This window comes from Grampus griseus (genome assembly GCF_964374135.1).
Source record: "Grampus griseus genome assembly, chromosome: 2".
NCBI classification, from domain to species: Eukaryota; Metazoa; Chordata; class Mammalia; order Artiodactyla; family Delphinidae; genus Grampus; species Grampus griseus.
The window spans coordinates 140,494,822-140,508,203 of record NC_139018.1 but is presented as its reverse complement, the minus strand read 5'-3'; the positions used below and the strand labels follow the sequence as shown (position 1 = coordinate 140,508,203).

Sequence of the window (13,382 nt, the reverse complement as noted above, 5' to 3'; positions counted from 1 at the left end):
TGTACAGTGTTATTTCTAAAATCCCAGCATTGAAAGTTATAGGCCTTTTTCTGGCTATTAATTTTAAAAATGTTATAGTCTGGTACTCTCTTAATTAAATAACTTTGCATGAAGTATAAACATCTGGGACATGAACAGCAGGAGCACAGACTCTTAACTGTTACAAATTCACTTTCCGTTGATTATGTCACCACTTACCTTGACACATAATGAGGCACATCATCTCCTTTTGTGAAAATTGTGTTTATAAAATGCTAAACTATATTTCAGAGTCAGACTGTACCCAAACCTTGGAATTTTTTTTTTTTCAAACAGCTGCACACTAAAAAATTTTACACTGAAGCCTAAAGCCCTAAATAAAAACAAATTTAAACAATTTTTTATTGAAATATAATTCACATATATTAGGATATAAAATTTACCCTTTTAAAGTGTACAGTACAGCGAGTTTTATTATATTCACAAAGTTGTAAAACCGTCACCACTGTTTAATTCCAGAACATTTCCTCACCCCAAAAAGAGAACTTGGTACTGATTTGCAGTCACTCCGCATCCCCTTCTCCCTGCAGCCCCTGGCAACCACTAATCTACTTCCTGTCTCTATGGATTGCCTGTTCTGGACATTTTATATAAACAGAATCTTACAATATGTGGTCTTACAATATGTCCGGCTTCTTTCACCTAGCGTAATGTTTTCAAGATTCATTCATGTTATAGCATGTAATAAAACACTTTTAGAAAGTGAAACTAATACTGAACCAAGTAAGAATAGGGGTGATTCTTTCTAAATTCAGGTAGTTGAAAAACACAAGAGAACCTGTTAGTCAAAGACGAGTAGAAAGCAACAGGAAAAGAGGACGAAAACCTGGCAGAAGATCAGGGAATAAATATTGACAGCGAAAAGAAGAATAAAAATAAAGGAAGGAGCAGAGTAATTGAGCTCTCTGTTGACTGAAATCAGTTTTATGGAGGAGGCTTTTATTTATTTATTTAATTTTTTTTTTGTCTGCATCTGGTCTTAGTTGTGGCGCACAGGACCTTTGTTGCCACGTGTGGGATCTTCAGTTGTGGCATTCGAATTCTTAGTTGTGGCATTCGAATTCTTAGTTGCGGCATGCATGTGGCATCCAGTTCCCTGACCAGGGATTGAACCCAGGCCCTCTGCATTGGGAGCATGGAGTCTTAGCCACTGGACCACCGGGGAAATCCTGGAGGAGTCTTTTACAATGTACTTTTTACTTAGCTTGAAACAGACTGTTCTGGGATAGAAACAATGCTCCTTTTTAAGGCAGCTACTGGGGTCCAAACTTCCCAGATGTAGATCCCTTTTGACATCTGACAGATTATTTTCACCCAGAGCATCAGCAGATAGTTCTTCCTTCTGAGGCTCCTTTCTTGGCAGCACCTTTGATTCCAAGAACTCCCAGGGACACGTATTTACCCCTACTGTACCTTCTAGATGTTAACTTGCCACAGGCTGGTGTTGAGGTTGGCTTTGTGGATGGCATTTGTTTTACTTATTTTAAACCTCTGCTTATTATCAACTCTGCTTTAGCAGAGTTTATCTGAACTCAATAGGAAAAAAGTGCAACTGATTTGAATTTAAGATGACTGATGATAGCAGCATCATGCACTTGATTAGCGACTCTTGACTGTCTGTGTCCATGGAGGAAAACAGTAGTATAGGTAATTAAATCTTTTGTTTGACTTTGGACTGCCTGTCATATTCTGGCAACCTTATGTTTTGCTTCTATTACTCCTAAAGATCAAGTTGCTTCTATTTCACACTTACGGTGGGCAAGGAAAAACCACCGTAGGGGGGGAATATGTTTCCATGGATAACCCATAAGCAGACTATGTGATCATTGTGCTTCTTTGAGCATAGATATCATTGTATGGAGGTAACAGTGAAAGTCTCTACCCATGAGCATGGCTGCTGATTGATCATCAGGCCAGAATTAGCAGTCTGATGTTGTTTTATTTATTTAAAACAGAATTTTTTTTTTAGATTTTTATTTTCTTATTTTTGGCTGTGTTGGGTCTTCATTGCTATGCATGGGCCTTCTCTAGTTGCGGTGAGCGGGGGCTACTCTTCGTTGCGGTGCGCAGTCTTCTCACTGCAGTGGCTTGTCTTGTTGCGGAGCACGGGCTCCAGGTGCGCGGGCTTCAGTAGTTGTGGCACACAGGCTCAGTAGTTGTGGCTTGTGGGCTCTAGAGCACAGGCTCAGTAGTTGTGGTGAACGGGCTTAGTTGCTCCACGGCATGTGGGATCTTCCCAGACCAGGGCTCAAACCCGTGTCCCCCTGCATTGGCAGGCGGATTCTTAACCACTGTGCCACCAGGGAAGCCCCTGATGTTGTTTTAATAGAAGTCACAGATGCTTTTATAGCTTTTAATCTGCATTTTACTGTAAGGCATTTGCCTTTATGTTCTTAAATTTAGACGATTTTCCTTCTGAAGGACTGGAAACTGTTGCTTTTATGAAGATGTTATAAGTGAGACAAAAGAAATAGAGTTGTTGCATTAAAAAGAAAAAATATGTGTATTAAAAATATAGAAAACCTTTATCTACCCTCCTAGAGCTTAGCTAGGCCATTCTGTAGTGACTGTTACTTTTCAGCTCTTAGAGGTCCCACAGGTTGAAAATAAAGCATGGACCCTAGAAGGGAATATGATTTGTCACCACATGCCTGTTCCATATATCTTGCTTGCTAGAACTGTGCTTCTTGTACTTTAATGTGCAGAAGCGTCATTTGGGCCCGACCTTCCAGAGGTGCTCTGACTCAATAAATCTGGGAAGATAGAGCAATCTGCACTTTTAAAAAAATATATTTATTTATTTTTGGCTGCGTTAGGTCTTCGTTGCTGCATGCAGGCTTTCTCTAGTTGCAGCAAGTGGGGGCTACTCTTCGTTGCAGTGCACGGGCTTCTCTTTGTGGTGGCTTCTCTTGTTGAGGAGCACGGGCTCTAGGAGTGTGGGCTTCAGTAGTTGTGTCTCGCAGGCACTAGAGCGCAGGTTCAGTAGTTGTAGTGCACAGGCTTAGTTGCTCTGCGGCATGTGGGATCTTCCTGGACCAGGGCTCAAGCCCGTGTACCCTGCATTGGCAGGCGGATTCTTAACCACTATGCCACCGGGCAAGTCCGTAATCTGCATTTTTTTTTTTTTTTTTTGCGGTACATGGGCCTCTCACTGTTGTGGCCTCTCCCGTTGCGGAGCACAGGCTCCGGACATGCAGGCTCAGTGGCCATGGCTCACAGGCCTAGCCGCTCCGTGGCATGTGGGATCTTCCCGGACTGGGGCACGAACCCATGTCCTCTGCATCGGCAGGCGGACTCTCAACCACTGCGCCACCAGGGAAGCCCCGCAATCTGCATTTTTAATGAGCTGTCCAAGTGATTCTCACAATGGAGGTGTAGGTTTTAAGAAACATCAACTTATGCGAATGGGAGTTTGGGGATGGGGAGAGAGAGATGAGTCTGGGTAGTGCTGCCAGAGGGAGAGGGGCAGGATGGGGTGAGGACAGGAGACGGGAAGTAAGAGAGCTCTTAAAAGGAAGTAAAATGCACCAAAGACAAAGCTTCTGTTTTTCAAGATTGCCAAATCCTCTGATGGTTAGAGGTGTTATATAGGAGGTAATTTCTGTTTGTGTACCTTCGGTGTGTGCTAAGGTCGTGGGTGCCCTGAATAAAAGTATCTGGGATATTTTAAAGTATGCAAAGGTCAACCTCCCTTCTCTAGAACAGGCTCGAGGATGGTATCAGTCCACTCTGGAATCCAACAGTAGAAGAGGAAGAGAAAGAAGAAAGTTGTATATTTCTAACTGCTATTTCCTCCCACATCTCTCTCTACCCTGAATTCTTATGATGTTGAAGAGTCTTTTGTTTTGCGGGGAAAATTGAAGTCCTGGGAGGAAGTGAGATCCCCAAGGGAAAGAGAAAAGAAGAGGCCTGGATATTCCAGCATTCAATCAGGCAGTATTTACTGGATGCCTGCTATGTGCCAAGTGTCAAGTTTGGCCTTGAAGATACAGTGGAGAAGAGATTGGCACTGTTTCTGCCTTTATAGAGCTTAGAGTCTACTAGGGGAGACAGACACTATCCAGCTAGTTAGGCAACTAATTCTGTAATTAAACTCATGATGAAGACTTCAAAGGAAATATATGAGGTGATATGAGATTATTTAACAAGTGGTTTTACCTAGTTTGAGGGGACAAACTTTAGGGACAAGAGGAAAGCAAGAGCTAGTGAAAAAGCAAAGGTGTAGCAGCCAAGAGGTAGGTAGAGAAAGAGACTGGTATGTTACAGAAACCAAGGAGAAAGATTTCAAGGGCAGGTTTCTGGTCATCAAAGTCAAGTGCTGCAGAGATGAAAAGGAAGGTAGGAGCTGAGACTGGTCTTCTGCATACAATGATTTAAACTGTTCTAGAAGAAGTTTCAGGATTAAGAGAGCCAAAGCCAGATTACACGTGGTTAAAAAATGAGAGGGTGGTGAAATCTTAAGTACTATAATAGAGCTGTACACTCACTTTTTGGACACTTAACATGAAGTACCTTGTAATGTTCTGGCTGTGTTTGCCTTGTCTCCCCAACTAGATTGACAACTCTCCACAGGTTATAACAACAAACCCAACCCCTAACACTGAATCAGCAGGTGGCATTAGAGTCACCAACTAGAGGTCAGAGACCTCAGATCTGGTACTGGTTCCACCATGTACCTTGCACATGAGCAACTGTTTCCTCATCTATAAAATGGCTATACCCCTAACTTCCCTATCACATGGGCTGTTGAAAGTGTCTAATAGGACAGTATATACAAATGGATTTTGTGAGCTGAAAATTAGTATTCTATGGAAGATATTGAGAATGTTCAGTAAATGATAACAGCTACTTAGAAAGTTCTGTGATGATCAGTTTTTTGTTTGTTTGTTTAGATTCGTTCCTTACATTGGGATTGTGACGATCCTCATGAATGACTATCCTAAATTTAAGGTAAGATCCTGTACTATATGTTTCATTAATTTTGGAAACCGTTAAATGGATTACAGTTAAAAGATGGAAGACCAGTTGGATAGTTTAGTGATTTATCATAGTCACAAAGACCAGTTTGTTAATTAACTCTGAGGATTTGTGAACTTTTAAAAGCTTCTCTGACTTGTGATTCTGTGTTTGTTTTCTAGTATGCAGTACTGTTTTTGCTGGGTTTATTTGTGCTGGTCCATCGTGAGTAAGAAGTCTGCCTTGCTGTTCCTGGAAGATGCTGTACTTTTTGTTCCTGAATGTTTGGAGTAGATATCAATCTGTGGTTGGTGGAATGGAGAACACATGTTGGCGCTTCTTGGTAGCACTGGTTTGCATTAGTTTATGTTTCCACACCAGAGTACGTGTGGGCGGGTGCATGTGCACCACAGCGTGCACTCGAGGGGACTTTTAATCACAGAATTTCATAAGTTGTCATTGTCATACTTTCGCATTTTTGTACATCAGTGAATTTTTTATATTAAAAGATTGAGCCAAAGCCCCCAGTGTTTGTATTTTGAAGCCAAGCTTCACTTCTAAAGTGCCTACAGAGTTCTGTAAATGAAAATGCAGCTCTGCACGAGTTTGAAACTGTCATTCCTCCTTATAATGGGAATGGCATATACTGAGGTGGTCGTCGTCTTAACTTTTCAAAATTTTAAATAAAAGACTTTGCATATCGAAACCCCTTATCCCTGACTTGTGTTTGTTGGGAAAGCTTTTGATATTTGCTTTCCTGTGCTGGTTCTTAGCGCCCTTGGGGAGATACAGGCTTTGATGTGAACAATTCTTCAGCCAAGAAGGTTGTCCTAATACTGACAACTGGTTTTTGTTTGTTTTGTTTTTGTTTTTGTGAAGCAAAAGTAGCCGTTGATATTCGTAAGAAATCTTAGTCATAAAATTGATTCTTCACTAGGGGGTCTCAGATGTGTATAAACCCAGCTGGTTGCCGAGAGGTTCAGAAAATCTCACTTGGCTGTAGACTCATAACCTTTTCTACACTTCAGACGTTCTCAACTCTTTCTACAAGATGGTAGTGAGTATTAGCATCTGGGGAGGCATGAGGAAGGTGCTGGAGGGCAAGTGTGCTACTTGTTTTCTTTAGACTCTAATTTGCCTGAACCTGTTCTTGTAGGTGACTGACTTTGCTTTTCTCTAATGCAGACTTTAAGAAGGGAAGGTTTAAAGTAGTAAAGGCAAAGCCCACCTGTGTTTTTTTCTTTTAATATTGAGACAGGGAAATAGGGAGCATGGGGTAACTCAGTGTGTTTAAAGCACAAAATACTCTTAATCCTCTCTGTTCTCTTTTTGTATTAGTGTGAAATCTCAAAGTAAGCAAAATGTTGGGCTAAATGAATGGTTTCTATTATTTGTTCAACTGAGGTGGAAATCAGCCCGTACTTTAATGCTAATGGAATGAGAATAGGGACAGTTAATCTTTTGAAACCCTCCCCTGTAGAGATGGGCCATCCTAAATTCATTATCCAGGCTTTAGCCTTCAAACTTTGGATATGGGCTCTTAATGATATTAACAGAGTATGAAACTTGGCAAATTATTGCTGACAGATGCTTCTTGAACCTGTCTTTGAAGTCTGTATCGTGCTTATGTTTTCTCATGAGCCAAGGAGAGTGCTGAAATGCGCCCCCCCGCCCCGCCCCTCTCCCACCTCCGTGTGTGGCCGAAAATTGCTGCTTCCTCCATTTTTCCCTCCTAGTAACCTGCAGATGACGGGGTTAATTGTTCAGCCTAAATGGTGCCCTGGCTGGGTTTGTACCAGCCTTTCAGAGACTTCTCTGGGAGAGAAGCAGTGTGTGTTCTCTTGGCAAAGGTTGGGATCCCAAAGTTCTTTGTGATCCTAGCTTGCCAGAGGGTAAACATCCTTGTGCTTCTATCTTCCGCTGTCCAGATTTCTCCTCCTGTTACACTTGTTGGGAGAGAAATGTTAATATTTTCCTCACTTGCATATTTTCACACCCAGTTTTGTAAAATTACTGTTTTTCCTCCTTTGCTGGATGCTCTAGTTTGAAGCAACAGCTAAATTCTCTGAAAAGTAACCAGATCATTTAAAAATATTTCAATCACTCTACTAGCCAAAAATAAAACGATTATTTGTGGAGACAGGTACTGTGTTCCCAGTTTTTATATTGTCTAGTGCTAAAACATAAGACTTAAAACTGGGAGATTTTATTAGTAAATATAATGTGTTGTGGGGTTTTTGGGGGGTTTTTTTTTTGTTGTTTTTTTTGCGGTACGCGGGCCTCTCACTGTTGTGGCCTCTCCCGTTGCGGAGCAACAGGCTCCGGACACGCAGGCTCAGTGGCCATGGCTCATGGGCCTAGCCGCTCTGCGGCATGTGGGATCTTCCCAGACCGGGGCACGAACCCATGTCCCCTGCATCAGCAGGCAGACTCTCAACCACTGCGCCACCAGGGAAGCCCTATAATGTGGTTTTTGTGGGTTGTTTTTTTTTTTCCAGCCATGCCAAGCGGCTTGTGGGATCTTAGTTCCCAACCAGGGATTGAACCTGTGCCCCTGCAGTGGAAGTGCGGAGTCTTAACCACTGGCCCGCCAGGGAAGTCCCAGTAAATATAATGTATTTCAGAGCTCTTTGGAAATGTAAGAAATGCCAGGGATGTTTAATTTGGTGTTTTAATGGAATTGTAAGCTCTTTGAGATTTCACAGGGCAAGTGGGAAGTTAGGAGGGTTTAATTGTGAGTGAAGGGAATGGAAGAGGATGAGAATTGATAAAACTTCAAATGAGAACATAATAATGGGATTCTCTGTTGGCTGTTAGTCATCCACTCTCATTAGTCTCTACAGCTTATCTCCAAGTGCCTGTCCTCAGTTATATTCTCTCTGTTCCCACTGGACACTTCCAGTTGATTGTCCTGTCTTTAAACTTAAGCTCTTAGCAGTTCCTGCAAGCTTCCCTTCCAAATTTCCACTTTCCTTTGAAGGAGTATTCACCTAGATTTTTTTCATTTTCTTACCATATTTAGTTACTTAAAAGCCAACATCTACCCCTGTCATTCCATTCTCATTGCCATCCCCCGAATCCAGAAACATACTCAGGGGCTCCCTGTTGCTTGTGTGTCTTTATGTCCCAGTTTTCCTGTAACATGGCAGTCTGTACCTATTTTAGATCATTTCCACCTGTTAGTTCATTTTACTACTCCTTTCACCTTTAAAAAGTATCTTTTTTGGACCATAAATTTTGTATTTATCCTACATATTACCTACATTTGAAGTTCAAACTTTGAATTCAGCTAACATGAAGCAGTCTTTGCTATACCACTATGTTTTCCCTTATATTATCTTACACTCTCATTTATGCTTGTCTGAGTCTCACTTTCTTCACAAAGTAATTGTTCTTTCTCTGTCACTCAGCATTTGCAGACTTATGCTATTTGTGTTAAGTTTGTGGATCTGGAGTCAAGTTTCCTCATCAGACTGTAAGTTCCTCCAGTGCAGGAGCCCCATTTTATAGACACCGTACTCTGTTTTCCCAGTAGCATCTAGCTGCATATACTAAATGTTCAGTATAATCGTGCATTGGAACCAGAGGCAGTAACTAAGGGTAGCATTATTGTTGTGCTGTTATTCTGGAGCAGAGCGTATGAATCATTAACGTGATTTTTATTTGCCTGTTATTTAGTAAGTACCTTATCTTGGTCTTGGCCACATTTAAATCTAAAAACTTTATCTCCCTATGGTTCCATCTAAAACAGCATGTTGCCTTTCTAGAATTTTTGATGTTAACCCTGTTTTCTTCTTTTGTGTGTGTGTCCTTGGTCTCTTCTCGTGTTCTCTTTCTCAGTGGGAAAAATATTGGCATTTGTCACTTTTCTTAGGGAGTGACAGGCTTCTCAAAGAGCCTAGGCTTGGAATAAAGGCTGTTATCCCTGAGTGCATTTCTTAGTCATTTGCATAAGAGTGTTACCAAGTCCTAATAACTCCTCAGGTGTGGGAGCTACCCCAGGTTCTGAGGGTACCTTTGTTATGACATTTATCACTCTGTGGTGCTTCAGAAATTCTAGCTGACTAACTGGATCGTCCTCCTTCCTCAAGATGCTCCTTAGTCGGGATGGCCTACTCAAGCTGTTTTCTGTCCAGGTATATCTTTGTCACTATTCTCCCTTACTATAACCGTAAGTAATACCAGAGAAGTTTCAGAAATAAACAAATATGACTCTTCACAGGTAATTATGGTGAGTCTGGATGTAGAAAGAATTCTGTGTAACCAAGAGGTGTTAGGAACTAGAATATGCAGGGGTTATCAAAACATAGTGAGGACATTGCCTTCCAAGTTATGTAGCATTCTAGGCCCTCAGGAATTTTCCAACCTCAGCTCCCAGCAGACCCCAGGTTCTCATACCCTTGATATTGGTCTCACTATACAGACATCCAGTCTTTGCTTACGCTAGGTCTCCCTGCCTGGAGTGCCTGCTCACTTCTCTACTCGCTAAAAGCTTTCTCATTCAGGAGACATTTATTGAGCATCTGCTCTGCCAGATTTTGGGTCAGGCCCTGGGGATACAAAGATGAGTAAGACAGGGTCCCTCCTCTGCCAGGAACTCAGTGCCTTAATAGGGGCAACGTGTATACAAATCTTTCCACATAGGATCATAAGTGCAACGTTAGAGATTCACAGGGAGCTCAAAGAGGGTTTTTTTTAATTCTCAAACGAGATCTCAAGTATATAGTGCCTCCTTCTCGGTGCTGCCTACTCAGTACTTTGTTCATCGCCCTCAGAGTGGTTTGTCTTATTTGTGTCCTGCTCCGCAACTAGCTCCTTGAAGGCATTAAGACAGGGCCAGCCTCTGATTCATCCTTGTATATCCCTTAGTCCCTATCACAGTGCTTTTATACATTTTAGATTTATTTATACGCTGCTTTGTTCCAAAAAAGATTTGGAGTGGCTCACAAAGATACATCCAGTACTATGTGATAAAACATAAAACAACTGAAGAATCTGGTGTTGAAATAAGCATGGGAGGAGAAAAGCTTAAAATCAAAGGTTAGATTAGTACCTGCAAGACACATCAAAAGATTCTGTTGTCTGCTGGAGGAGATCCACAGCATCAGCTCTCAACTCCGAGGGGCTAATGTCTATGCTTCATGGAATGGATATAAAATGGAAATTTTTTAAAACTTGTAATGATACCTGAAGATCAAGAAATTTCTCTTCTGGGACCTCACTGCAAGGACACTGTGTAATGTTATGCAATAATCTCTATATTAATTAGCCTAATGATTTTCATAGAGCTATTTCAGAGAATGTTCCTTTAGTATAGGTGTAGTTTGGCTACTTCTGCAGAAAGCCACCTCACAAAAGATCAGCTACCCATCTAAACAGCCAGGAACCTTCAGTTAGTTTTCCTGTAGAACAGTGTTCCTTAATCTTTAAAAACTCATGGTCTTTTATAAGAAACAAAATTTCATACCTCTTCTCCATTCTGGTAAACCTCCTCTCAGGTCTGTTATATCCAACCTCTTATCCTTAGCAGCCAAGAATATTTTATCTTGCTTTTTCTTAAGTTTGCATTATAAAAACATTAGTTACTCATCTCTCATATGCAGTTATATTCCATATGACTTTCAAATTATAGATCCTTGTTCTACTAATCTTAGGAGTTTCTGGAATGCCACCTACTCTCCATCAAGAATCATTTCTGTAGAACCCTTACTTTAATTGGCCGGTTTATTTAGATTGCTAAGCTGGATCCCAGCTTTAATTCAAGGAGTCTAGTTAAAATAATTTGTACTCAGGACTTAGATCAGGCAAGGAAGTAAATCAGCTAGCATGAAGCTTTGATCAGAGTTGTCAGCCTGACAACTTATTTAAGCAAGAAAAGAGAATGCTGTATAGAACACGTTTCTTGGAATTGGTCAATAGTTGAGGTGGATACGCCAGCATTTTAGTTTATCAAATGAGTCACAATGTAATAGGCATTTTGCCAAGGCATTTTGTTGACTGTTGTGTCAACACCATGGTCTTAGCTGCTATCCAGGGAATCTTTTTTCCCTGTAATGGGCTTCAGATTTAAAGCAGGCTTTGCTTTTCCTAGGATCCAGCTAATAATACTGAGTACTTAGAAGTTTCCAGTGCTCTGCTAAATGCTTTTGAATTTATAACAGATTTTAATTTTTTCTCCTTTAGTCCTCAGAATAACTCCATTTTACAAAAGAGAGAAACTAGAAGTTAAGAGATTTGCCCAGGATCTTCTGGTCCATGGATGGCAGAGCCGGAAGTCTTGCTTTTATCACCTCACAGTGCTGGGTGTCATACCCAGTTCTTCTACCTTTGTAAAATCTAATGAGACTCTTTTATTTGGAATAAACCCCACAACTGCAAGGCCCTTGGGTATTCTTCTTTAGAAGCCCTAGGTTGTTCTTTCATCGATTTGCTCAGATTAGTAAATCTCCTAGAAATAGGGAGATTCTCAGGCAGATTTCCAAGCATTTAAACCTCTTCGGAGTTTAAAGATTATTTCTTTCAGTTACTGAAATGCCTCCCTGAAGTACCTGCTTGTTAAACCCAAATAATCTTATGAATGCTGGGCCTGGGGCTTCTCACTTCGTTAGGTTTTCATAACTTCCCTGAGTGTCTATGCCATTTAGCTGAGCAGCAGCTGCTTAGCTTAGCCACTGTTGGCATCGTCATCACTTTCTCATTAGATGTATCTTCTCTTTTCTTTTGAATATTGCCTTAAAAGTTTTTTTTGTATTTTGGCAATTTAAGTTTCTGAAATAGTTCCTTATCAATGGTTAATGTTCTGATATTCTAGCTAGTTCCTATGTGTTCCCTCTGACTTTGCGAAGTTGCATCAAATATCCCTGATTCTTTTCTTCCTCTCTTAAAGATTACACTCTTCTCCTGATTCTACAGCCCCTTCCCCTTTTGAAACTAAAGAGCAGGACCTGAGATACCCCACGATATTTCTCTTTCTCTCTGCAACCCATACAGATGGGATCTGTGCTCAGAGGTTTGCCAGAAGAGTGGTTTTACACCATCCTATCCTGAGCAGCTCTAATAGGTTTGTCATCCTTTTTCTCTAGGCTCATTTATGTCTACTTTAAATTTCTGCTTTTTGTTTTCTCTTTTGTCCTCTGTACCTTTCATCTGTTTGATGTCTACACTCTGGTTTTCTCCGTTTAGTTTGTCTGCAGCTAACTTGCTTTTACTTGAGTTAACTCATCTATTAAATGGGCATAATACTAGTCTTTACTACATCAAAATAGTGTTGGTGATCAAAGGAGCATGCATGTAAGTGCTTTTGGAAAACAATAACAAAAAAGATTCAGCTGTGAAAAGACATTATTTGTAATTGATTCCAATTTAATGAAATATAGCAAACAATAATATATATGTCCTTTATTTCAAGCAATTTTTAATTAAAAACATGGTGCAGTTTAAATGTTTTGTTGGTGTTGGTTATAAGAAGATTTGCCGTGTATCTTTCACCCCTTAATCATCTTTTGGGTTGTCCTTTGAATCTTCTCTACATCGTCTGTGAATGTCCTTGAATGTTGTAGAAACCTCAGAGGGTCAAGAGTGAGCTCTGGGGACTTCCCTGGTGGTGCAGTGGTTGAGAATCTGCCTGCCAATGCAGGGGACACGGGTTCGAGCCCTGGTCCAGGAAGATCCCACATACCGCAGAGCAACTAAGCCCGCGAGCTACAACTACTGAGCCTGCGTGCCTAGAGCCTGTGCTTCGCAACAAAGAGAAGCCACGGCAATGAGAAGCCCGCGCACCGCAACGAAGAGTAGCCCCCGCTCACCGCAACTAGAGAAAGCCCGTGCACAGCAATGAAGACCTAACGCAGCCAATAAATAAATAAATTTATTAAAAAGAGTGAGCTCTGAAGAGCTTCTCCATGCACGTGCATGTGATTCACTGTCATTCTCCCTGGTGGGAGAGAGGACTTGGGGAACAGGCAGTCTGCAGTTGAGATCCTCATTCTAAACTCAGCCTAGCACTCCATGAGGGATCCGACTTGGAAGTGCTGTCTTGGGCAAGCCCGCCTCTCTGCAGTGCCTGATGCTTCACATTCCTGGGACAGTGTTTGATAGTTGGCTGTGGAGCTGCTGCCCTGATTCTTTCCCCAGGGTCCTCGGAGGCCCCTTTTTTCCTGTGCTAAGCTGACAGATAAAATGATCCTAGGGGCATCTGGGGTCATTTTCACAGCTGTGGTTGGAGCTGCGAGTGCAGGCTATGTCAGGGGAGGCTTGCTTAAGTATAAATGAATCTGTCAGCGCAGAACCAAGGTCCCAGGGTCACCTGCAGAAGAGAGATGAAACTCTCAGTGCCTGCTCCCTCTCCCCCTTGAGAAATCTAAACCAACTTGATATTTAAATGGGAA

At 41.5% G+C, this 13,382-nt stretch overlaps 1 protein-coding gene across 3 annotated transcripts in view; it reads left to right on the top strand.

Moving 5' to 3' along the window:
- The window catches only part of SEC11A (SEC11 homolog A, signal peptidase complex subunit), a 51,421-nt gene extending 45,736 nt beyond the window's left edge, over nt 1-5,685 (top strand). For all 3 annotated transcript variants that reach the window (XM_082648106.1, XM_082648104.1, XM_082648105.1), the window contains 2 exons: nt 4,932-4,989; nt 5,178-5,685. In XM_082648106.1, coding sequence (XP_082504232.1) covers nt 4,932-4,989; nt 5,178-5,228 — 109 coding nt within the window. In that variant the 3' untranslated portion in view covers nt 5,229-5,685. The remainder of the gene's footprint in view (nt 1-4,931; nt 4,990-5,177) is intronic.
- Nucleotides 5,686-13,382: the final 7,697 nt, after the last annotated feature.